The following is a 25,063-nucleotide window of genomic DNA, read 5'->3' on the forward strand; positions in this document are numbered from 1 at the left end:
TATTCTTAGTTTTGTTTCTTTCTATGGAGATCACTAATCAGGGAAAGTAACTTAATGGTATTTCAATCTCTATAGCTATAGACATTATATCATTTACTCCCACCCCCTTAAACAAACCCCCAAACTAATACTCCCACTATGAAGGCGGACTCGTATCTGTGGACGTTAACAGTCTCACAGCACAAGGGTGCCATTTAAGGCACTGACTTAACATCCTTCACATTTTTATTTCATGTTACATGCTCATTAAAAAAGCGGGAAAATATAGAAAGCAGGATAAAATAAAACCAACTTCAAAATGAAACAAGGCAAAGTATCTCTTCGTTTCATACCCCAAAGAGAGTCAAGCACTCAGAACACTGTGGCATTTCTCTCTAATCTGAGCGGGGAGGGGAGTCGTCTATGCAGAAGCCATCCTGGTTGTTGAACACAAGGAAGACAAACGGGAGCCGGAAAGGACCGACGCGGCACAAGGAGTGCCAGCGATGCTGGCCCACGTCCAGCCCAAGGTCCTGGACTCGGGGAGACTGCTCCCGGCCTCCCGATGCGCTCTTGTGTGAGAAGGGCCCGAGCTTCCTGGTGTGGGCCCCAAGGCTCTTTCCCACCCACCATCTCCAGGCTCGCTACTGCCACTCCTGCAGGGCACCTGCCCCAGTCCGCTGGCTTCCCGGGGGGGGGGGGGCACAAATGAAATATTAAGCTTCATGTTCTTACTCTTTATTTAAGAAAGCAGACTTTCCTAATTTCTAGGATACAGATTAATAGCGGTATACAGATGTGACCTATAAACGAGTTTTCTGGTTTGAGAGGGATGTGTTCATAACTCATTTATTAATGGCATGAGACCCAGGGAACGTACCCCTCCCAGAGTGCACTGTGGTCTTTCTGCTTCGGGCTCCTCGTGTTCCTCCCGCAGGGAATCCTCCCCCCCTTCTCAGTCTGCCGATTCCTAGCCTCCTTCGAGTGCCAGTCCAATGTCCCCTCTGCGATGGAGTCTTTTCCTGCCGGCCATCAGCCCCCTGCCCCCCAACGTGCGCTCCCTTTCCTGGTTTTCGCCATACTGTGTTACCCCTTTCTGTCTACTCCCACTAGACCTTGGGCGTTTTTTGGAAGGACACCGTCTTTTATCTTGCAGCATTTCTAGCAGCGCTTCTTCAAGTGTGGTCCTCAGACCATGTACACTGGCCCCCCCTGTCCTCATGACACGCAGGTTCCTGGGCACCCCCTGCACCCACAGAATCAGAGCCTCTGGGAATGGCGTCCAGGTGCTCCCTGTGCGTTCCAAGGTCCGAGAAGCATGAGCTCACGACATGTTCCTCTCCCTCCTGGAGGGGCGGACGGAAAAGGGAGGAGAGAAGGCAGGAGGAGGGCACGGCCAGATGGGAGAGCGGAAGGAGGGTTGATCTGGTGGCCACGGTGGCCACGCAGAATCAGGGTCCTTTTGCCTCACTTCTCTCTCCATCAAGCAACGAACAGTGGAACCGTGTGATGAGACATTCGCACCCCAAAGCTGGGATCTGCTGCATGCTGAACAGAGAAGTTGGAGAAAGAGAATTTCTTCCCATTGTCTTGGTACAGAGAGAATAAAATGGACTAAATACTCACCTGGAAGAAAAGAGAATCAACCTAGATGGGTCAGGCTAGAGATTTTCTAGAATACTCTGAACAATGCATACCTTGCACACAAAATCTTCATAAAACCCCTTGACAGTAGCACCCCTTTTTGTAGCGGAGTGGAAGTGAAGAAACTCAACCATCTTCAGAGCTAGAATATGTGACGATGAGATTTAAACCCTCTTCTAACTCCACGCACCATGCCTCCTAATTATGTGGTTAATAAACCTTGGAAGATGTGACTTTTGTGCGAATATGGTTACAGTCACCGGAAGAACAGTGTAGCTGACATAAGGAATTCTGTTCTACGGACAGGCACAGTCTGTTACGGGATTTCTTGCTGTCCTAGCTGACAAATTGCCCAAAATGACTCCTTCGTCTCACCCCAAGAGGGTGCAGAGGGACTCCCTCTGTATCAGTGTCACCAACGGAAATAAGTCCTAAGATCCATTCTGAAGTTGTGACCCAGGATATCCCGGTTTGGAAACTATAACGTATTTTATATTTATACTAATATATGGGAACAAATTTGTCTTATTTTCCCAGTGAAAATGGATCAAACCATAAATTAAAACACACACACACCCATACAGAAAACACATACTCTCCATCTGGGAGTGTACAGATAAGAACAATTTGCTTCATTCCTTTTATTATCTCTATTCTATCAGGAAAACTAACCCTATTCAGGAGCCTGCTGCTAAGCCGGTGGGATGGGTAGCCTTCATTTGCTGAAAAAGATTCAGAGATCTTTTCAGATTTCAAGCTGAAATCACAATCAGCTTCTTGTCCTCCAGCTCTTGTGGGTCTGCGGTGAAAGGAAAGCTGACCTCCAGCGCCAAGTGTATGACGGACGTAACGTATGGAGGTAATCACACCCGGAGCTCGGCGAGGCTATTAATACAAGGTGCTATTTATGTTGGTTTCCTGGGACTCTACCCAACCGAAAAGGCCAGTTCTGTACTTTTTGTGTTTATCAACCTGCTCTTCCTTCACGTCGACTCATTCTCTGAGTCCTTGCGGCGGCCCGAGGGAACCATCTAATGCACACAAAAACCTTGGGGAGGAGAGAAAATAGGAAAAGAGAAGCTTTCACCTCCAAAGAGGGAGCTACGCCTATTTAGAATGACACATATTCACAAACGAGGCAAGATTTGAAATACAGTGTACCGCGGGGACTCGCCGTAGTCCCAAAGTCGCAGGGACCTTGAGTTTCTCCGTGGTTTATGGTATTTACCCTTTTCACAATTCAGAATGGATCCCGGAGCTGATTTCTGTTTATTGGACTGGTGCAGAGTGAGGAAAAGGAGTCATTTTGGGCAATCTGTCAGCGAGGACAGCGACAGAAACCATACACAGGGCTCTCCTGAGGCATAAATATATTTATTAGCCTCCTCTGTCATTGCCTCTTGATATCCTCTGCAGGTGAAGTTCATCTCCGTACTGTGAGTTCCTTAAATATGCTGGCAGAGTCTCGAATGTCGGGTGTGGGGAGAAGGTACAGGTTTGTTTGATTTCCGTCTAGTTCTTTGTACAAGTCACAAGCAGGTGGGCACTTGGAATAGCCATTTAATGAGAAGGAAAGAGGTTAGCTGGAAAGTCTTTGTTAGTGCGGCTTTTGATCAACGGGAGGATTATATTTATTTCCAAAGCAGAAGGACAGGGAGACCTTTTATAAAATTTCACTCTAAAACTATAAAAAAGGACAAAGCAAACTCCTGATTTTGACTTCATTACACATTTAATCTAAGGAGCTGGCAAAATCTAGCTATCACTGAACGCGCTGCTGAACATGCGGCAGGGAACCAGAGTCTATACGGCATCACTTAGCAACGCCAAGTGGCTGCAAAGGTTCTCCACATCAGCTCTCCCACAGCTAATCCCATTACGAGCAAACCCCATCGAAGGGCCTAGAGAAAAGCATCACTCCGTTCATGGACGACACACGCCTCCAGAACTCATGATATGCACGGCGCACGAGGAATGAGCACCATCTCAGCCATGGTTTTAAAATGGAGGGGGCGCCTGGGTGGCTCAGCTGGTTGGGTGACTGCCTTCCCTTCGGGTCATGATCCCGGAGTCCCGGGATCGAGTCCCGTGTTGGGCTCCCAGCTCCTTGGGGAGTCTGCTTCTCCCTCTGACCTTCTCCCCTCTCATGCTCTCTCTCTCTAAAAACTAAAATCTTAAAAAAAAAAAAAATCGAGTCTCTGCTCATTATCTGGGGTTAAATCAATGTTTCCATGTGACTGAATTTGAAAACCAAGTTTGCTTGTTGTCATGGCATCTACTCTGATTCTAGAAACCGCTTCAACTAATCCATATTTTCCTTGTACTCAGCTACCGAGGTGCACCCAGCACCACAGTGTGCATGATTCAGCTAACTAGATGGTCACCAAGTTTTTTTGCTCCACCATGACTGCACCATAAGTGACAGAGAGACCTGTCTTCCTTCAGCTTAAGTAGCTCAAGGGCCGGCACAGCTGCCGATGTCACCAGCGTGATGGCAGCTGGACACAGGCCACGTGAGCCCAGAAGCAACAAGGACTACTGCCGCCTGGCCGAAGCCAAAAAGAAATAGCGATCCTCTAAACAGACACTCTGTGAAAAAACTCTTTTCTGTATTTTTCTTTACATACCTCATCCTAGCCCTAGCCCCTGTGATATTTGGTTTTACTGTAGAATGAGAAAAAGACAGGTAGAGACGGACTGCTGGCTAATGAGAGTGCTTGCCTGGTGTTAGCAACAACCTCCGGGTCTTCATTTTTCCCTTTTCTCCTCAGAACCGAGTTGAATTCTGCCATGTCAAATAGCAAAACCCGCCAAGCCCTCACATTTGCTACACTTCCACATAATTGTTTGTCTGGTCTTGAGGAGACAAAAATGTAATGTCATATAGCCAGAAAGTTTAGGTTTAAAATTTCCTACAGCACCGATCAGAGGACAGTATGGTTATGTTTTGGGGGGTATGGAACTGACTGGAAAGGACAGGTCCTCTCCTGCGTTTCTGGCCGTGGGTTAGGAGGGCCGCTGGGGGAGGGGCAGACAGGACTCAGAAGTGCTGCCAAGTGAGGGATCCCCATCCCCCCTCAAGGAGCTATAGCAGGATACGCAAAAGGACGGTTGGACCCTCTCACTCTCTTACTCCTCTCACTGTCCTCCGGCCAAGCTTTCTCAGGGTTACTGTTGTCCTGGGACAGACAGTGGTTTGTGATGGGCGGTGGGGGGAGGGCTGTCCTGTGCATTCTAGCACATGCTGGGCTATACCTGGCTTCTACCTACTAGGTGCCAGCCGTTGTGACAACCAAAAATATTTCCAGACATGGCAACTGTCTCCTGGGGGTGGACAATGTGCTAGCTCCAGACGTGGCACTCCCTTTGGAGGGCTCTCCGCGAGGGGCTTTCAGCCACAGACACACAAAAGAATCACCTGGAATTCTTTAAAAAACCCACCACCTATCCCTGAGCTCCCCTCAGACCAGGAGCGTCCGCCTTTCTGGCAGTGCTACCTCAGCAAAGCTCTAGGGCTTTTAATTTAGTGGACCACATGGCCTTGAGTATGGAGAGAAGTAAGTATTAATTTACAAGCACCGTCTTTCAGTCAATGGTACGTTATTCACAAAGACAGCACATTAAAAAACTCCAAGAGCACAGGAAAACCGGTCTTCTAGCATTAAATGGAAAGCCATGTATTCACCAAAAATCAGCTAAAAGTTTGGGGAATGTTGGGGGGTTGCGGGATGGGGTGAGAACCAACCCAGGAGGAAAGAATCCTGCTGTGTGATAAACCTGCTAGGAAAGAAAAATGGTCTCACTTGGACTTGAACGGAAGTCGTTCCGAGCCTTGTATGCTCCGAGATTTGTACCTGAGTTGGGCACCCGAGGAGCAGCCGACCGGGACTGTGGGACACAGGGCTGCCTCGTGTGCTCTGAAAGGCCCTGCTGGCAATTTCCCCTTCGGGAGGGCTTCTCAGAAAAAGGACACAATGTTTAAAATGTCACAGGGAGGCTCTCTGGTGGGTGTGGGGTCACCCTGCTAACTACTGGTGGTCCGGGCGTGGTTTTGCTCGGCTACCTCCGAAGCTTCCAGGACAGGTGAGAGGCCCACGTCGGAGTGGGATTTGAGGAATGCTGGGAGAAGGCAGGCTTTTCTGCAGCCTCAAATTCTCCCGTGCAGGGTTATACTTTTGGCTGATGGAGAGGGTCTCAACACTGTTAACGTCTGAATTAAGTAGGACACTTGGGAAGGAGGACCCACGGCCATCAGCAGGATGAGGTTATCAGTGATACAGGAATGAGTGTCCGTCATTAATGAGGAATAAAGGACAGTGCTATGGGGCTCCAGTGCAAGCTTATCTTGTAGTAGTGAGTGGGGAGCACCTGTCTTTGCTCTGGGGGACGAAACTCCAAGGTGCAAGGAAAGAGGAAAGCAAGGCTGGAGGGGGGAGGGGGGAGGGGGAGGAGGGGGAGGCAGGGGAGAGAGGGGAGGTGGGGCAGGACAGGGCCTGGAACTCCTGACCTACTCCGAATTCCACTGAAGTAAGACCTGGCGGCGCTTCAGGAAAAAATAAACATGAGGTATAAGGACACAGGCTGGGACTGATTTCCCTTTCCTACATGAACGCAAAGCAGCCGAAAAATATGGTCTCCCCCAGCCTCCATTCTCTGTGACCCGCTACCCCATCCCCAGCACAAGCTCCACCCTCTGGCTCATTACCATCTTGCATTTCCTTTAGGAGTGCGTTTAATTAGATGTTAAGTTGACAATGGCACCTAGCAATTTTTACAGCTCGATTTTGGAATCCTTCCTCCCCCGGCATATGGCAGAGCGATCAAGTCCCATTCTCCTTCCTTAATGTTGTTTGAATTTAATGTTTATTATTCATTTTAAGCCTGCACCATCAGCTTGGACACACACACACACACACACACACACACTTGTCATGAGAAGCTAGACTAGTTTGCACACAAAGCAATTAAATCTGGCAGCTAGGACTCCAAAGGATGAATATTTTCCAGTTGTCGTAGGGGGCCAATCATATAGAAAGGAAACCAGCTGTTTCATGTTAGTTCCTGATGTGACTTTTCACACAGACACTCATGCTGCAAAATTTATTTTCTGCTAAGACGGCGTGAGAGCATCGTGTCATCTCTGCTGTCCTCTCGGATCCCCAGTTCTTTATGGGCAAATGAGATTGATCCATGAATGGTCATTTAGTCTTACGTAACTGTGTCCTGGTCGCAGGCCAGCTCTGAGCCACCTCACGGTTTTCCTCAGGAACTGGATTGAACAAAGCATTCTCCACTGCCAGACGGGGTCAGAAATGCACTGGGTTCATTTTACCCAGATATGCACTCACTGGGGGGCTGGGCGTGTGCAAGCAAGTGCTTTCTCCCCGCCTCCCCAAATCTTCCTTCCGTGCATCCCCGCGGGCTTGTGGAGAACTGGATCAGGCAGGATCTACCTCCTGAAGCCTGGTAGCCTGCTGGATGTTTAGAATGTCTTACCTGAGAGTTTCTGTTTATTTCCAAGCTACACACAAAGCCTGTTGAAGGGTCTGGTGAGGGCACCGGCTGGCCTGAAGCTAGGAGAGCGGGGTCAGGAGGGCAGTGAGGCCTGTGCACCAGGTAAACGTGTCTCAGGACCATCACTCGTTTGGGAAATCTCCAGAGGACTTGTCCCACCTGGTCCACATCTGGATATGCCTTACAACGTAACCCCGAGGCTCCGATTCTATTCAGTGAGTGGCGCTGCATTCACAATTTTCTCCAATGCCTGGAGTCCGCCATGTCACCCCCAAGAGGAAAGCTTCATTTCTGAAAATGTGTAAGCTGCCTTCCTCCATTCTGTAGCCAGTTATTTTTTTAGGAGCTGCCTGATCCCTACAATTCATCGGTTTCTCCCCGTCAGAAGACGAGAGGAAGACTTTATCCAAGTACATCAATCACCATGCTGGCGAGGCTGCAGGCTTGTTTGGAACAGAGAGGTAACGTTTTCTCGTTTGGCAGAAATGCCTGCTAATGGCTGATGAGAAAGAATGCCTTTTGTTTTCTTTTCAAGTTGACACGAATGCCCTTACTTGGGGATCATTTTTAGTAAAGGTTAGATTGGAAAACACATAAAAAATGGTTAATCTATATTTATTCTTCTTCTGTACGGAGGAAAGGTGCCATTCGTTACGAGGTAACTTTTAAACAGCGGTCCTGCTTGGCAGAGCTCACTCAGGGGCGATCCTACCCTCAGTTTAAAACAGAGTGTGACACACAAGCAGAGAAAAGACACACAACCTGACTTCCCTGGCCCACACTTTCAGCTCTTGAGGAGTGAAACGCTCAAAGAGTCTGTTATAAATCTCCAGATGTCTCGTGACCCATGTGGTGTTCATTTTACTAAGGAAATTAAAAAAAAAAAAAAAAAAAAAAAAAAAAAAGGACTCCGAGCAGCTGGAGGAGAGAGGTAACTTGAGGTCAGTGCTACACTTTGTCAATTAGTGTGTGAGTCACTCGGAGGGAAGGTCTCATACAGAGGCCCCAGAGGAAGAGTGGACTCTAAAATGCCACACAGAGGGGTCTCCTCTGAGCAGTTGACTAGTCCCTCCAGAGACTAGGAACCTGCGACCCCCACGAGCCAAATCGGGTCCACTGCTTCTCTGCATTTATCTGGCTTTCGTGCCCGAACAGTAGAGCTGAGTAGTTGCAACAGAGACACGACTGACTCTAAAACTCAAAATATTTACTAGCTGGCATTTTATAGATGAAGGTTGCTGATTCTGGCTCTGGAGAACAGGCCTGGAAGTTGAGTGTGCATATGTGTGTGTGTGTGTGTGTGTGTATGATTTAAAAATCAGCAATACTGGGGCGCCTGAGTGGCTCAGTGGGTTGAAGCCTCTGCCTTTGGCTGAGGTCATGATCTCAGGCCCTGGGATCGAGGCCCACATCGGACTCTCTGCTCAGCAGGGAGGCTGCTTCCTCCTCTCTCTCTGCCTGCCTCTCTGCCTGTTTGTGATCTCTCTCTCTCTGTCAAATAAATAAATAAAATCTTTTAAAAAATAAATAATAAAATAAAAATCAGCAATACTACTAACACCTTTCATTTACATAGCATCTTTATCTTCTCTAAGTACTTTCAAACATATGCCTGCAGTTTACTTTGAACAATTAGTTTAGCATCTGATCAGGCAGAGAAGAGCTCCGCTAAGGTGAAGATGACATGACCGGGTGGAGGGGAGAGGGTCCGTCCCTGAATGATCAGTGATGGAGACAGTTTCCTTTCAAGTCTCTGATAGCTTATGTACACTGGGATCTTATATATAGCAGATGGTTGAAAATTCAAGACTTCTAGATTGTGTCAAGTGTAATCCTTGGTTTTACACAACTCTCTAGTCTGCTGAAAAGCACATCTGTGTCAAAGAAAGGACTTGGAAAGAAAGCTATGAAAAACATGGGATCAAATTCTAGAATCATGGAGAGCCAATGAGATACAGAGAACACATGTGAGCCTGGGCACTGTGGATATGTTCTTCTTGTCTTTATATATTTTTCTCTTTAGCACCCCGACTTTCCTTCAGGAAACCACAGCTCTTTAACTCTCAGTCTGTGGGATTCAGGTGGGGCTCGCCCAACCACTAACTCTGTGGTGGGTACATGGTCCTGGCCTGGCTACTGGAGAGACTGTCCCTCTTACCACAGTGACCGATTTAGGGACAGATATGTGACCCAGGCCCGCCAATGCAAATTAGCCCTTGGACTTTTGCTGGAACTGTTGGAGACAAAGCTCTCTCTCAGATCACAGGGACTAAGGATTATGTAAGCTGGGAGCTGCTAGGGGGCCATCTTTGCTACCACATGGAGAGATCATACCTAAGAATCAAGCCAAGAATAAGCAGAGCCAAGAGATTGCAGGAGACGCTGAGAGAGGAAAGGAGCGAGAGACGGAGAAAAGGAGAAGGGGAGGGAGAGAGAAACTGAATTCTCAGAACACAATTTAGGCTTAGAACCAAATTTGCCCAAAGGAATGTTCTGGGTTTTTCATGTACATCAGCCAGTAAACGATCCTTTGTTGTGAACTAGTGTGACTTGGGTTTCTGTCACATGAAGCTGGAAGAGTCCTGATGGATACACTGAGAACTTTTTCTATGGATAATAACCTTCACCAGTAGTGACTTCATTTCAGTTGTGCATGTAAGCACATATACACAGCTCAAAGAAATGTCTCCCATCAACATCAGTTGCAGAGCAGGGCAGGGCAGGACCCAAACCATACCAGTGAACCATTCCTAAATTCCAGTCCAAGGATGGGATTCCATCACTAAGCTTGCCTAAGATGTTTCTGAGTTTTGTTAAGGGAGTCTTATTTTACAACAATAAGGCTGGAAAATATTTTTGTCTCAGTAGCATTCATCATATCAGCCTTCCAGGGATTGGTCAAAAATATCATTTGTTGAGGTTGTGTTCTACATCATTCATATACTTTGGGGCCAACTTCAAACTCCAGTGAATTATGTGTATCAGGTTTCTTCTTATTCAAACATTTTCCCTTCTTTTTTTATTCCCAAGATAGAGGCCTCTGCCTGCAGGACTTTAAAAAATTTGCCAAGGAGTTGTTCTGTGATGTTTATGTATTAAATAAACAACATTTCCCATCAGATGCTTTTACCTGTAGGAACAGCTCAAGTGCCGTAAGTTTATAGTTTCTAAGTTGAATTACTCACCAGTTGTGTAATTCAGCAAAGGCAGCTTTGATCTTCTTCACCGAACTATCCACTTCCTCCTTGATCATGACACGATATCTCGTTAGAGACACAGTGCAGCGCTGCAAATCCTTCACCGATTTCTCAATGTTTGGGCCTAAAAGTAATGTCATGGAAACAATGTTAAATTGAACACTTAATCTTTTTACATCTGAGCTAAACAACGACAACAACAAAAGCAGCGATCTCCCCTACCCCTAATAAAAAGAGAGAGATTTATCTTTTGTTTCTCAATGGGGGAAAAAAAAAAGTTCCGTCTAGAAGAGGTTTGTGTGTTTATAACCCAGAGTTGTAAAAATCCACAGTGGGTGACTGGTGTGGCCCCTGGGACTGCTGGGATTTGACCAGGGGCTCTGTGGGTGGGCCAGTTGGGGCACCCACGCCTCCTTTGTGCTTTGGAAAGAGGCTGTGGTCATGATGTTCTATTGCAAACTCCAGTTTCATAGAATCTGATATGTCTGAAGACTGTTTGTGTGCTGCTGGCTCTCACCACTCTGCGTGGTTAAAAGCCAGCAGGGCTTTTGGATGAAGAAAAGGCCATGGAGCTTGGGAGAGGTACAAATGAGCTCGAGAGAGGAGGGAGCTCTGGTGCCAGGTATGCTGGCTCCCGCCCCAGCGGTCCTGAGCCAGCCCTGTAATTAGAGCAGCAGCACTTAGAGCTGCTCGAAGGCTGCCAGTCTCGCCTGATTTCCTGAAACCGTCACCAAGGTACACAGATAGGGCAAAGCAAGTGGGCCAATTGTACTGATCCCAACAAGGCCATGTTTCTTAGAAGAAAGAACTCTCCCTCAAGAGAAGTAAGAAAGTCTATCAAACCAAAGCCAAGGAAATCAGATACAACCGAGGCTGAATGTGAAGAATATCATGGATTTCATCCTCTGGGAACCAAAAAGGAAGCGATTTAGCCCCTTTCGTGTTTAATACCAGTTCAGTGTAAAGTATGACAAAGCTCAAAAATTAGTAAAAACATAGTGTGTCAAATATAAAATCCTCTTTTGGGGTTACAGTGTCTCTGCAAGTTCTAGCACAGAACTGAGGTTCTGTGAGGAAGGTCACATCTGAAGAAGACGGGTCAGCCTCTAGAATCATCTTCATTCAGGGTAAGGGAAGACTTGCGGGCCAGGGAATCAGTCGGCATTCCCTCTGCTAAAAGGGCTCCCGCGTTACCGTTCGCTTCATGAAACACGAGGGTAGAAAGCACTCGTGGTGCCAGTTTGTCCATGTCTACGAAGAGCGGAATGGCCACAGGGGCAGAGAAAGGAGAGGTGATTCCTCGTGAACATTCGAGACCTTTGGTTCACATGGGAGGTATCACATTTACTTTTCAATCTATGTGGGTCACCGAGAGAAATGCAATTACATGTGCATCTCTTTTCACTAAGCAGCATCCGTTTGGAATGTTCTAGCATTCTGGCACTTCTCCGGGGTGCAAAATGTGTTGAATCATTTGTGCAAAAGAAATCACTTTACCTCTTTTCTTTGCCAGCTCATCTGGCTTTATTTCAAGATGAGCTGCGGGGGTATTGGACTTAACAGGAGATGTTTTTGCCTTAGGCTTGCTTGGGTTACAAGGCTGCTCAGCTGACCACTGTAGGCCATCTGACCTCTCTGGTGTTCCATGTATAGGTTTGGGGTTCCCATCTAAGGATAGTTTCTGTTGCAGTGGTCTGTTGCCTTCTGTAAGAAAACACCAAATAATGACTGTGAAGTGATACACTGAGAACACTGATGAGAAAGTGATGGGGAAATGCCAAGAGTTTTGTTTTTGTTTTCATGTTGGCAATAATGCCCTTCGTTGCAAACAGTGAAGAAACTGCTTTAATAGAATCTCTAGAAGATTTGAGGATATCTTAGCAATAGAGCCTTGCACTGGGAGTTGGAAGACCTGGGTGGGCGTTTTGGCTCTGGTAGTCACTTACACGGTGGCCCTGGGCCAGCCACCTCACATCTCAGCCCTGGTTTCCTCACTCATGATGAAGGTTATTAGGAGACGAAGAGGGTTTTGGTTTTTTTTCTCTCCTCATTCAGTAAAGGTATAAGCATCTTTAAGTACGGTTTCATATTGAGGCTATAAAAATGCAGCCTTCCTATCTCCAAGTGCTACATTAATGTCTTGTGGTATTTTATTCTGAATTAATGAAGGCAGAAGAGTGATTGGAGATAGGGCAAGAATGAAGTCACAACAGGTACCATAATCATTTCACTTAATTTATTATGGAGGGATTAAATCGGGAAACATAATATCTCTACTATATTTAAAATCTAGGGAGTCAAATTCTCTCTAGAGCTTTAATAGATGTGGCAATAAATTAGCAGCACATTGCTCTCAGCATCTTTTAAAGGTAGGTTTCTATTTAGTTATTGCTGGAGTGAATTAAATGGCACCTTAGTGGCCGGAAAAGGAAATGTATCACCCTTAACATCTTACTCACAACTAGAGAGAGCTTTGGATGTTAAGAAAAGGAAGCCGGTGTGCTACTGAAGGCCAGGTTCTTGGAGAAAGTTGAGTGTAGTAGAGAGAGGGCAGGTGGGGATCCAGAATCCCATGTTCTGAGCCTGTGTCCTGGGCGAGCCTGTAGGAATGACTTCACGTTTCTGGCTGCCTGTGGCTCACACTCAAACAGAGCACAGCACTGTCTCTATGAACCCCAGCCCCTTTGCGCCCTGCCTCCCTTCTCTCTACTTCCAGGGTACCTCATAAAAATTTACTGCATTATATTCAAACACAAGACTTATGTGTCTGCCCCTCACCCCTGCCTTGAGAAGGCTAGAACTCCCTTGAAGTCTGATTCATTTCTGAAGCACTGGTACTTGGGTCTGGCTCGATAGCTATCTGTGAACTTGTGACTGAATTGAAGTACTCATAAAATGATTTCATAGGAAAATGAAGAGCCTTTCTTAACATTTGCCACAAATATTATGGAGACTATACTTGGAAGGTGCAAAGGACTATCGCCTGTGTCCTAGTCAGTCTGATTTTAGACATTTACGAGAAGTGTAAATTTGACTTTCGTTGAATCCATCATTCATAACTTATACATCAAGAAAGCACAGGGGTGGCTGGGTGGCTGTCTGTTGAGTGTCTGACTCCTGATTTCGGCTCAGGTCATAATCTCAGGGTCATGAGACTGAGCCCTGCATTAGGCTTCAGACTGAGCAGGGAATATGCTTGAATTCTCCCTCTCCCTCTGCCCCTTCCCGCCATGCTCCTTCTCTCTAAAATAAATAAACAAATAAATCTTAAAAAAAAAAAAAGAAAAGAAGAAAGAAAACACAGCATACAGTTTATGGGCTGAATGATGAGTACTCTCTAAAGGGAAATTACAATACACAGTGAAATGTTCAACAAAGGTAGTGAACAAATTAAGTACTGAAAACAGCATTTCCTCCAGTGGTGAAACAGATTTAAATCGTAGGATGCGATTTTATCGCTAGGGATAGTGACATGGAACTTTAGGGCAGTGGTCGTCAAGATTTAGTGAGGTCGAGATCTCCCTTAGTACTTGTTACAAATGCAGATTCCCAGACACCACCTCCGGGGATTCTGATTCAGCAGTGGGCCCAGGATCCTACCTGCCAGGTGGTTCTGCTGGGGTGAAGATGGATGGCTAAAGAAGCTCTACTGCTTAAGATGAAAAACTGATTTTTTGATGAGTCAGTGAATGTTTTGTTAAAATAGTGATTAAGTACAGGCTGAATACAACTCACCCCCTCTCTAAATCATAGTGAAGATTCAGCCTGGATGAAATATTATAAATTGAGAATCTAAAGTAGAGATCGCTGTGCACAGTGTAGTAAATTAGTCTTATTCTTGAAAATAAGGGGGTTTATATTATAGCCTAATGGAAATAATGACCTTAGAATGAAGGGAAAGCATTATTCTGTTGGATGCATAAGAATTTTAAATGGAAGGCAAGCATGCAAATGTGCATGGGTTCATTAACCTAGAGCTGAAAATATTTTGTGTCTCAGAGAACTGGTATGTGGGCTATTGGTTCATTTCATCATTCATCCAACAAAAATTCATTGAGAAATATGAATAGCAGGGTTTTCTTTTTTTTAGGGTCCTGAAAAGCTGTCTTATTGGTGGAAATCACTGCACACTGGAAAGATCTGAAATTCTCAAAGATGGCTTGGATATATTTGCACATTAGCTGTACAGATCTATCTCCAAATATAGTAAAACTCTGAGGCGCTTTCAGAAGAAAGCTGGTGGAAGTTATTCATCTACAACAGAGTTAGGCTCATCTTAACCACAAATCCTGGTATTTCTAGCAACAGAATAATGGGGGTTCTTTCCTGGATAGAGCGATTTCCCTCTAACATTATGGCCAGAAGTACCATCAGTTCTCTATCTTTCTGGAATCTACTTATAAACTTCAACAGACTGCAGCTGACTCAGATTTGATTCCTATCACTGTCCAATAAGGTAGCCACTAGCTACACTAAACACTTGAAATATGGCTTGACTAAATTGAGATGTGCTGTAAGTGTAAAATATACACTGAGATTTGAAGTCTTAGTACAAAAAAAAGTATTAAAAATATTACTTTGATAATTTAAAAAATACTGATATGTCAAAATAATATTTTGTGTGTATTAAGTTGGAAAAAATATATTAACCAATCTAATTCATCTGTTTCTTTTTACTTTTTTAATGTGGCTACTAGGAATGTTATTTATTTATTTATTTTGCGACTAGAAATTTTAAAATTATACATGTAGCTCACATTATATTTCTACTGGGTAGCACTACTATAAATCAGAAGGAGCATGAGATTATTGATCTAAAATCTGCCATCACTACTAATTTATGTTCTAGACTAAAAGAGTACTGACTTTAGTGAAACCTTAAAATAGCCACTGCATTTCTACATGAGAAAAGCGGTGACAGAGTTATGTATGTCTTGTTCAACACTATGTGCTTGGTGCCTATTAAGTACATGGTGACTACTGAACGAATGAATGAACGAATGAACGAATGAATGAATGAATGAATCAGCATTACTTTGGTACTTTCCGCACTGGGGCCTTCTTGTTATAGGGAGTCTAGTTTGATATGCGTCTCTGGCTGTGTCTTTATCCGATATTCATCAAATACTTGAATCAAAGTAGTTATATCTTGGACACACCTCATCTGCTCGCATTTCAATAAATACTATATACATTTTAATTTATATACATTTTAATTTAATCCTAAAATGGCTCCTACAAGGGTAAATGTTTTTGAATTTAACTATTACCTGAGCCTTCCCTTTATTAAAAATACTTATCAAATCCCAACATTGATGGTATATATCTTCCTGAGTACCATTCTGATTTCTAACTCAATAGATACAAAAGGAGTGCCCAGTTAAGTGCTAACCCTGGCTTACTCATAGGAGATAAATGGGACAGGCTCACTGCCCTTAACAACTAATATGTAAAATGTGAAAAAGTAACAGACCATAGCAGTAAATCTGAGTTCACCTTTCCCCACTGAATTATGCTGGCACCTTTGTTGAAAATCAATTGACTATATATGTGTGGTCTATTTTTGGACTGCATTCCATTCCACTGATGTAGTTATCTATCCTCCCCTCTAACACCACACTTTTTTTACTGCAACTACATAATGAGTCTTAATATCAGACAATGCATGTCCTCCAACTTTGCTCTTCTTTTTCAGGATTGTTTTGGCTAACTTAGGTCCTTTGCATTTCAATGTAAATTGAAGAATCAGCTCATTTTTACAAAAACAATCAGTGTATTTCTAAAGAAAATTTGATGGGATTTTGATTGGGCTCGAGTTGAATCTCTAATTTGATTTGGAAATATTTAGTATCTTAACAATATTGCATACTTTGATCTTCGAACATGATACATCATGCCATTTATTTAGCTACTCTTTAATTGGCCTCAGCACTGTTTTACAGTTCATAGTGTCTTAGGCATCTTTAGTTAAATTTATTCCTGGGTATTTTAGATGTCGTAGGCTAATGTATAAAATGTTTTTAAAAACTTCATTTGCCAATTGTTGGCTGCTAGAATGCAGATATACAACTGCCTTTTTATATATTTAGCTACCTTGCTAATTTTCTTTTTTTTTTTTTTTTGTCTTTGTTGGTTTTTAAAATTTTTCTATGTAGGCAATAATGGCATCTGTAAATACAGTCTAGCATCTTTCTTTCCAGTCTTTCCTTGCCTTATTAAACTGGTTAGGAACCCTAGTACAATGCAGAATAATACAATCTTGATCTTAGTCAAACTGTATCCAATACTTATTATTAAATATGATATTAATGGTACAGCAGGTTTTTCATATGTTTATTAGGAAATTCTCTGTATTCCTAGTTTTCTGGGAGTTTTTCTTATTTTGCCAAGTGATTTTATTTGGCCTCACTTATTGAGATGATCATATTTTATTAGCATAGCAAATTACATTAATTGGTTTTGACCTGTTAAGCCAAAGTTGCATTCTTGGGAAAAAGCACATTCGGTCATAGTGCATTATCTTTTTATAAAAAGATAGAATTGCTTACTCCAACCTGCTAATATTTTGTGGAATATTCTGCTTCTTCAATCATGAATGATATTGTTCTGCTTCTAATGATTAATCTTTCTCTTCACTGTAGGTCATATTTGATTGCGTCTTGTGTGGATTTATTTTACACAGCAAAACAGAAACTGTGGTGGTTGTTTTTTGTTAACAGTACCAAAAAAAACCAAAATCTTCATCTTGGGAGAAATAAAGGACTAGGATTCAGAGATTTTCATAATATATATATAGTCATGTATGTGTTCAGACTTGAAAGTTTCTGAAAACTCTTTTTTCTTGTTAGATTTTACTTTCCAGTGAAAGCTTCATGTATTTATAACCAGAACTGAAGGAAGTATACATGGAATTCAAATCTAAGTTTAAGAAATGTGTTATATATAAGAGCAGGTCTAAAAAAATAATTTTAACCCATTAAGTTCCTATTATACACAGTAAAACACCGACTCCTATACATAGTAAAACAGTTGCCTGATGATTAATATGGTATTATGAAGAAAACTGGAAAGGAGGGGCACCTGGGTGGCTCAGTGGGTTGGGCCTCTGCCTTCAGCTAGGGTCATGATCCCAGGGTCCTGGGATCAAACCCCAAATAGGGCTCTCTGCTTTGTGGGGAGCCTGCTTCCCCCTCTCTCTCTGCCTTCCTTTCTGACTACTTGTTATCTCTCTGTCAAATAAATAAATAAAATCTTCAAAAAAAAAAAAATTAAAAAAAAAAGAAAAAACCGGAAAGGAAACAAAGTCTAATTTTGTTATAAAATTCTGCCTAAAATTGCTAATGTCTGTGTTACTAAAAACGTATTAAATTCACTTAAAAGTAATTAGGTCAATATGTTAGTGTTTAATGATACCTGATAATAATAATAGTTCTTTGATCATAATCTTAGTGTTCTTAAGTACTCACAAAAAGAGAAATGCAAATGGAAATGAAACATCTTCAAGTATGCCATTGCCCTACTAACCAGTTTTACAAATAGAAACAATGTGATAAGCACAATCTTTCTGGACAGCAATATATTAAGAATTTCAGAAATATTCATACTCTTTGAACCTTAAAATACCATTTCTAAGAAAATGTGCCAAGGAAATCATAGTTGTTTATAAAGATTTATACATGGGAAATGTTCACTAGAGCATTATTTACAAGAGCAAACAAACGGAAACAATCCACATGGACAACAGTTTGGGAATAATTAAAAATACGTCAAATTCATAAAAACACAAGGTGGCCATTAAAATCATGTTTTTAAAGAAATGAGGTAATGTTTATAATGTCACCTTAAGTAAAAAGAATACAAAAGTTCACATGCTATTTAATAGGATATTTGCTTTTAAAAGTCCCATACATCTGTGCAGTTAAGAAATTCTGAAATTAAATTTAACAGTGGTTGTTTTGGGGAGGGAGGATTTTTGATCTCTTAAGACTTGCTTCATTTTTCAAATTTCTTCATTAGTATAAATTTCTTTTAAAATAAGAAATACAAAGTTCATAATTGTCCTTAAAAAGCAGCACAGTGACTTAACAAAATTTAACCTACACTTCTTTACATATTCTATCACTAATACTTCAACAGAAAAAGGCTTGTTTGAGCACCTCTAATGTCCAGTTACTGTTTTAGGCCCCAGAACTACAAGGGTGATCAAAGACAGATGTGCTCTCAGTCTTTCCAGAACTTTCTGGGTGTTACGAAGACATATAAATCAAATGGCCACACAAACAAATGTGGAATTACAACTGTGATAAGTGTTATGAAAGAGAAGTGCATAGTGTTCTGAAATCTGTCACTGGCGTAGCTGACTTCATGCTAGTAATTCCCCAGCCATCCCCTCCGTCACTTGAAAGTCCATGAACTAACGGATCAGGTAAGGAGGCCAATCTGTGCAGTCCAGCAAAGAAGGCTTTTGAGGCAGGAGGAAGCATCGTGTGCCAGTTACCAAGTTACTGTCTCTTGGTTCAAATCTCCCCTTTTTTGCCTCACTTTGTGCTGCTGGAGCTGGTGGCCCTGTTTTGCCTGCTGGCAGAATGTTAGCTTTAGCGGGGGAGGGCCGTGAGGTGACCATGCAGGGCTAAGAGGGCAGGCGTACCCCTCTCTTCCACGTCTGGGTCTTTGCTATGCTTGTTCGTCACAGGAGCTCCCAGCCGCACCCTGGCATGGTCTCCAGTTGCTCCAGTCCCGTGACTCTGAGCAGTGCCAGTCTGCCTACGCCCTCTGGCAATGGTAACTGTCTATGGAACAGCCTGGTCCTGGCTCCCCAAGGTTTTGTTGTTGTTTGGTCACCACAAGGCTGTGTGTTCCTCTGAGGGCCACATACCTTTGACGGGATCAGAATCTCAGTCTTGTACTGGACGGCTCTTGATTGTCCAACCTTCCTGGAGACAGTAACTGCTCTCTTGCGTGTCTGGATCCCTCAGAGTCTTCACTTATCCCTTTTAGTAATTAACCACCTCCTGGTGTTTCTAGTGCTTTAGTAATTCTCTGTATTACCTTCCTCCCATTCAAATAAACTGTGGTTTCTGTCTCCAGACTTGAACCTGACTGATTCACGCAGCCAGCATGAGGGACTGCGAGAGGACGAGGATGGCCGAGTAGAGACAGTGAGAAAGAGCAGGTCATATAATGAGGCTGGAGCGACACACAGGGGCCAGATCATGCGGAACCTGCAGGCCACGGTGAGACTTTTGATTTTTATCTTAAGAGTTCAGAGATGTAGTTTTGAAAAGATTTCAGGATACGGACTGACTTAGAGGGGAACCATGTAAATGCTAGGAAACTAATCAGTGGACCCCTAAAGCAACACAAGCAAGAGAGGATGATGGCTTTGGTGGGAAGGCGCAGGTAGAGATAGTGAGAAATGGATGGATTCTAGGAATATTTGGAAAAGAAAATCAACAGGATTTGTTGATGGATTGGATGTGGAAGGAGAGAGAGGAGAAGATGTCAGGACTGATGCCTAGATTGCTGGCTGGCACATTAAATAGAGAGGACACGAAGATCAGGAATACTGTAAGAAAGCTGGGACTGGGACGGAGATCATGAGTTTGCTTTAAGCACGTTGTTGAAGTGCTTTGAACTGTTAGAGTGAAAATGTCAAGTTTAAGAGCCTGGAAGACAGAGAGTTGCCTGGACTGGGAAGACGAACTTGTGAGCCAGCTTACATAATTAAAACTCGGGCACGGTTGAAACGATCTAAGAAGATGGTATGGTTTTCTATGAGGAAGGACTTGGAGCCAACCAAGCCTTGTCAAGCTCTACCGGTTAACAGCCAAGTAGAGAACAGTGACCCTCAAAGGAAACAGAGGAGCAATGAAGATGGAGGGGAAATCAGGAGTGTCATGTCCCAGGCACCGAAAAGACGACACAGAGTAGTTATAGACAAAGTGATCAACAGCACTGAATGTTGCAGAAGGAAAAAAAGATGAAGGATTGAAAATGCCTGCTAGACTCAATACAGGGAAGCCATATTGATTCCCTTAGTGGGAGCAATGTCTTCGGCTAGACGGGACTGTAAGGCACAATGAGTAGGCTGATAACCAAGAGGTAGAAGTGAAGACCTAGAGATAGTAAGTAAAGATAAGTCTTTCAAATGTTGCAGAATGATGTTCTAGTGATGATGCCCCAAGAAAACTTTTCACAGGACAGTGATGGGTGCCCCTGGATCTGCATGTTCCACCATTCTTCTGTCACTGCTCGACAGCGGAATGAGCAGAGAGTCAGAGGAACCCGTAACTTTGAAACGGAGACCCGGACACACAGGTTTATTTCGAAGACACAGTGTCAGTCAGTTCTGCCTTCCCGAAACTTCTTTATCAAAGACAGATGGACTTTATTATTTCAAATCCTATGAAACTTCATCAATTCAGTGGGCAAAAGGCTCGTAACTTTTCAGATTGGAAAAGAAACCTTTTGCTTTTATTTATGTGAACTTTCATGGTCTCATATGTCATTAATACCTTTACAGGTTTATTTATATTTACAGATAATAGATAATAGGGGTGCTGGGGTGGCTCACTGGGTTCAGTGTCTGCCTTCGGCTCGGGTCGTGACCCTGGGATCCTGGGATCGAGCCCCCCATCAGGCTCCCTGCTTGGCGGGGCGTTTGCTTCTCCTCCTCCCTCTGCCCCTCTTTTCTTTCATGCTCTTTTTCTCAAAAAGATAAATACAATTTTAAAGAAAAAGATAATAGATAATAAAGTCAATGCGCTAAGCTGTCAATGGCACAGGTGGATGGGTTCCCTTCATTTATTTCACTGCAAAACAGGTTCAATTCTCGTTGCATCGGGATAGAGCCATTTAAATCTTTGTTCGAAAATTTTTTTAAAAATTGGCTTTTCAGGAGGCCTTTTGTTCTTTGCAAGGAGTGCATTCCATTCAGTAAGGGCTGCTTGTAAGGGAAATCCCCTAACAAAGTATGGAGGGGAAGTTAGGAAGGTATCAGCTCTTGAGGGAGGAGTCGTTTTGTGTTTCTGCTGCAGGCTTGCAGCAAAAGGCGTTTGCAAATGAGAAGGGAATGGAGACAGCTCTGGATTTCACTCTACCCAGGTGACAGAAAAATACCCGAGGGGTTTTGCATTTCCTGTGCCCCGGTGTCTTTCTGCTGCTTCGTTACCCAGAGAAAGGAAGGAGCGGTCCCAGTCCCGGAAGATGCGGTCGCAGGCCTCCCCTGGCTACTAGAACAGCTCGGACACGGTGCTGCTGGGAGCCTAAGAGGGCGCTGAACAGCTCCCAACTAGACCAGGAGCTAACCTTACGTATTCAGATGCTAAGATAATTAAGGAGGGGTGACAGTCACGATAAACCTGCTTTAAAGTGTAAACTTTCCAAAATGCCTGTTCTTACAACAGGACCCAAGATCAGCTGTATAGATTAATAAAGTGCGGCATCTTTAATTTTAAAAAAAAAGGGGTAAAAACCTATGATTATAAGTCCTTAATTAAGGTTTAAATAAAACATGGGCTGCTCAGGCCACGGCAAGCTGGCGTGAGAGAACGCGCTTCGGGGCGTCTGGGCCTCGGCCCCCGTGTCTCCTCTTCAATGACTCGCCTGACATCATGGCTTTCTCTCACATCGCCCTGCACGCCCTCGACCCCTGGCCTGCTCTCTCCTGCTCACTGTCCCCATGGCTTTTATGACAATCCAGAATTCTCTCGGTAACTTGGCTGTGTTCTGGTTTATCAGGTATCTCTTCTCCTCCCTTCAAACATGTACACAAACCCCACGAGGGCAGAGACCGTGTTGTCCTGTTCACTTCCTCTAGAAGAATTCCTGACCCACGGCAGGGCGCTTAAAAAGGCTCACGAGGCAGATAAATGATTTGTGGCTTTACCCCGTGCCAGATGCTGTGCGAATCACCACCGCTGCCCACATGCTCTTGTGAAGTGAAGTTCTATTTTCTATTTTGCAGGTGAGGTCACTGAGACGCAGACTGGTTAACCTGTGCGGGGTCACACACCTAGTAAGCGACCAGGCCAAGACTTGAATCCAAACACCCTCAGGGATAAAGCCTGGTTCTTCGCTACAATCTGACACTGCTTCCGTTTGAGAGCGGGCTCTGCTGAAATCCTGGAATATACACACTTGGCTTTACTGTTAACGTTCTAGGCAAGCTGCTTTCATCTTGTTGATCTTTTCTAATCCCCTGGTCCAATATAGGGCTTAGAGAAGCCAGGGAGATAATCTTGAGGCTAGGACCAACAGCAGCATTAAAAAAACAAAAAAAAAACAAAAAAAAAAACAAAAAAAAAAACCTGGTTGAAAATCCTATAGGGAACCTCACAGCGTAAAAATACTGTGAAATAGTCTGGTGAGATGTGTGTGTATGTATGTGTGTGTGTGTGTTTAACAAGAAGCACAGATGAGAGATAAACAATCAACTTTTGAAAATAACAGGACCCTTTCTGTCGCATTTGCTTCAGTTCACTCTGAGAATGAGAAAGCAGTTCTGCGCCAGGCCCACAGCAAAAGAGAGAATCCGCCTTGTCCTGGCAAAAACGACAGGGCTGCTCCTGGTCTTGGATACAAACCTCCCGGGTTGCGGAGATCAGTGAACACAGCGTGGAGCCTTCTATTGGAGACAGGTAACAAGTAACAGAGGAGCTGCGTCCCTGGAACGCCTCCCGAGATGAGGGAACATAAAGGAAGCAGGCCAGCCAGCAAGACAGGCTATCGCCAAGGAAAGCCCTGCCCCCGAAGTTTCTGTCACTGGAGCCAGCTGGTGGCCCATAATCTTGCTCCTTTCCTATTCAGTGGGAATTGTGTCCAGTGGGAAGAGGATGACAGAGAAATCCCAAATCCTGTTCAGGCCTACACGGTGATAAGCACTTAAATATCTCAGCAACCGGAGCCTTGGGGAAAGTAGAGCAGGAAGTATACTTAGGAAATTCGACCCCTAAAGTCATAATGTGCTTTAGACATTTAGATGGGCCTCAGGATTAAAAATGATCCTTGGCATTACTTTTGGTAAAAATAAATCTTAATCTACTCCTTGTCTGACTTTGTACTTGGATGCAGAATGATCTTGATTGGATTATGTAAAAGATCTAATTTGAGCTGTTATTAAAAATTCTGAAATACAGAAAAAAAACTACTCCATGGCTTAAAGAAGTAATTTTGTACTAAGTTTAAATCAATGTCCCAAACTTGCAAGCCACAGGCTGACAGGCAGCGTTGTCCCACACGACGGTGCTATATTTACAGCCTGAAACGATGATGCTTTCGGTGGCGGGTTTTCATGTAGGAAGTCACACCAACACCCCTGGACCACCTGGATACATCTTCGAGCTCACTTCTCCCCTCCCAGAAAATGATTCTGTTAAAATTTTTTAAAAAGAGAGGGATCTTGAGTGTCAAGGTGTTATAAAAAGATAAAACATGCGTTGCACGTGTTCACAGCCCGCCGCTCAGCTGGGCAGTCGGGGCAAGCTTCCCTGAGCCAGTTTCATTATTGGAGAGATTGATAAACGCTCCGCTGCCAAGCAGCCTGGAGATTTCTTTTCCGCTCATACTTCGAACCCACTCAAGTACAGAATATCATTATATGGCTTTGTTATGATCCCTTTTTCCTAATTTTTCAATTATACATCTTTTCGGAGTCAGGAAGCCCGTGGTTTCAGCGGCAGTTCTCCAATGCATGCATTAAATCGCACAGACCTGAGTCAGGCTTTTGCAAAGCAGTAGGAGTTACCCCAGGGGGTGTGGGTTCTCTTCTTGTCTTCTCAACCCAGGGCGGGGCGGGGGTAGGGGCTTCGGCTTCCTCCAGTTCAGTGAGGGGATGGTGTTAAAGGGTCACTGCCCACCTTTCCAGTTCCAAGGCTCTGCTCATAATAGGCTGCAGACCGTCCAAGACCTAACACTCGTCTGTGAAATACCTGGTTCGAGGCCTTGGGATGCGCATTTCAAAGCCGCACCACTGTCTTTGCGAAGGAAAACCTAACCAGTTACAAACTCACTTTTAAATGTATGATCATAGCACGTGAGCCATTGATGAGTTCATGGTCAACCAGGACTCCCTTCCTTTTGCAAAAATATCTAATGACCTTCCAAGATCATCATTTATTCTTTAACAAGAAAATTGACGTGATGCATGGATTTGTACTGAACCAGCAACATTAACTGGTAATACTGACGTACTTCAACACCTTTGTGCCGAACCTAACAAAACCAAAAGGATCCTGAGATGGCTTTTTGTGCAGTAAAGGAGGCTTCACAGAAAGTTTCATGTGAGAGTCGACAAAAGCCGCCTCATACAGAGAACTCCTCTCGTGCATACTTAACTTTCAAGGCAGCTAACCACTGTGACATGAAGCGCTTCAATATTGAATTTGTCCTAATGCCATATACTTGACAGAGCTACCGAAATTGTTTTAGAAAAGAAGGTATAAATTATAAGTAAATAAACGAATATACGTGCTAGGCTTTTAGTCTGTGATTGATATCAAAATGGCAACTTGAGTAATTAGATTTTGAAAGTAATTCATAGGAAAGCAGTAACAAGCCAGGCTGGGAATCTGCCACCCAATTATTTCATTTCTTTCTCCTGCCCTTACTATAAATCAAAACATTCTCAAAACCGTAGGCCTGGTAAAAACTGAATTTAAGAATTCCTGGAAAATTGAGATTCCAAATGGAAATGAGCTGTTGCTGTTTGTTTGGTTTTAAGGAAGCACAGT

The 25,063-nt window shown here is 43.8% G+C and overlaps 2 protein-coding genes across 13 annotated transcripts in view; one reads left to right on the forward strand and one right to left on the reverse strand.

Moving 5' to 3' along the window:
• Positions 1 to 25,063, reverse strand: part of SPATS2L (spermatogenesis associated serine rich 2 like) — a 164,477-nt gene that overhangs the window by 26,360 nt on the left and 113,054 nt on the right. For 5 of the 10 annotated variants that reach the window (XM_082688964.1, XM_082688963.1, XM_082688961.1 and 2 more), the window contains 2 exons: positions 11,832 to 12,038; positions 10,323 to 10,458 (listed from right to left, as the gene is read on the reverse strand). In XM_082688964.1, coding sequence (XP_082545090.1) covers positions 10,323 to 10,458; positions 11,832 to 12,038 — 343 coding nt within the window. The remainder of the gene's footprint in view (positions 1 to 10,322; positions 10,459 to 11,831; positions 12,039 to 25,063) is intronic. The other 5 variants (XM_082688969.1, XM_082688968.1, XM_082688967.1 and 2 more) reach the window with 1 other exon arrangement.
• Positions 7,128 to 24,822, forward strand: LOC309843434 (uncharacterized protein). 3 transcript variants are annotated; one of them, XM_082688976.1, is made up of 5 exons: positions 7,128 to 7,438; positions 7,523 to 7,598; positions 19,422 to 19,567; positions 22,811 to 22,972; positions 24,199 to 24,822. In XM_082688976.1, the coding sequence occupies exons 2-4, from the start codon at positions 7,562 to 7,564 to the stop codon at positions 22,940 to 22,942; spliced, it is 315 nt and encodes a 104-aa protein (XP_082545102.1). In that variant the 5' UTR covers positions 7,128 to 7,438; positions 7,523 to 7,561; the 3' UTR covers positions 22,943 to 22,972; positions 24,199 to 24,822. The 3 variants fall into 3 exon arrangements, 2 of the variants coding, with proteins under 2 accessions (XP_082545102.1, XP_082545101.1); XM_082688975.1 differs by lacking the exons at positions 7,128 to 7,438; positions 7,523 to 7,598 and adding an exon at positions 17,946 to 19,115; XR_014300141.1 differs by lacking the exons at positions 7,128 to 7,438; positions 7,523 to 7,598; positions 24,199 to 24,822 and adding an exon at positions 22,074 to 22,299 and having other exon boundaries at positions 17,946 to 19,567; positions 22,811 to 23,719.

This window comes from Mustela nivalis, assembly GCF_964662115.1.
Source record: "Mustela nivalis genome assembly, chromosome: 11".
NCBI classification, from domain to species: domain Eukaryota; kingdom Metazoa; phylum Chordata; class Mammalia; order Carnivora; family Mustelidae; genus Mustela; species Mustela nivalis.

Coding starts and splice junctions, on each gene's coding strand:
- LOC309843434 (XM_082688975.1), top strand. CDS start 19,010: ATGCTTGTTCGTCACAGGAGCTCCCAGCCGCACCCTGGCATGGTCTCC. Junction 19,116..19,421: donor GCCTACGCCCTCTGGCAATG/GTAACTGTCTAT, acceptor TTCTGTCTCCAG/ACTTGAACCTGACTGATTCA. Junction 19,568..22,810: donor TGCGGAACCTGCAGGCCACG/GTGAGACTTTTG, acceptor CATTTGCTTCAG/TTCACTCTGAGAATGAGAAA.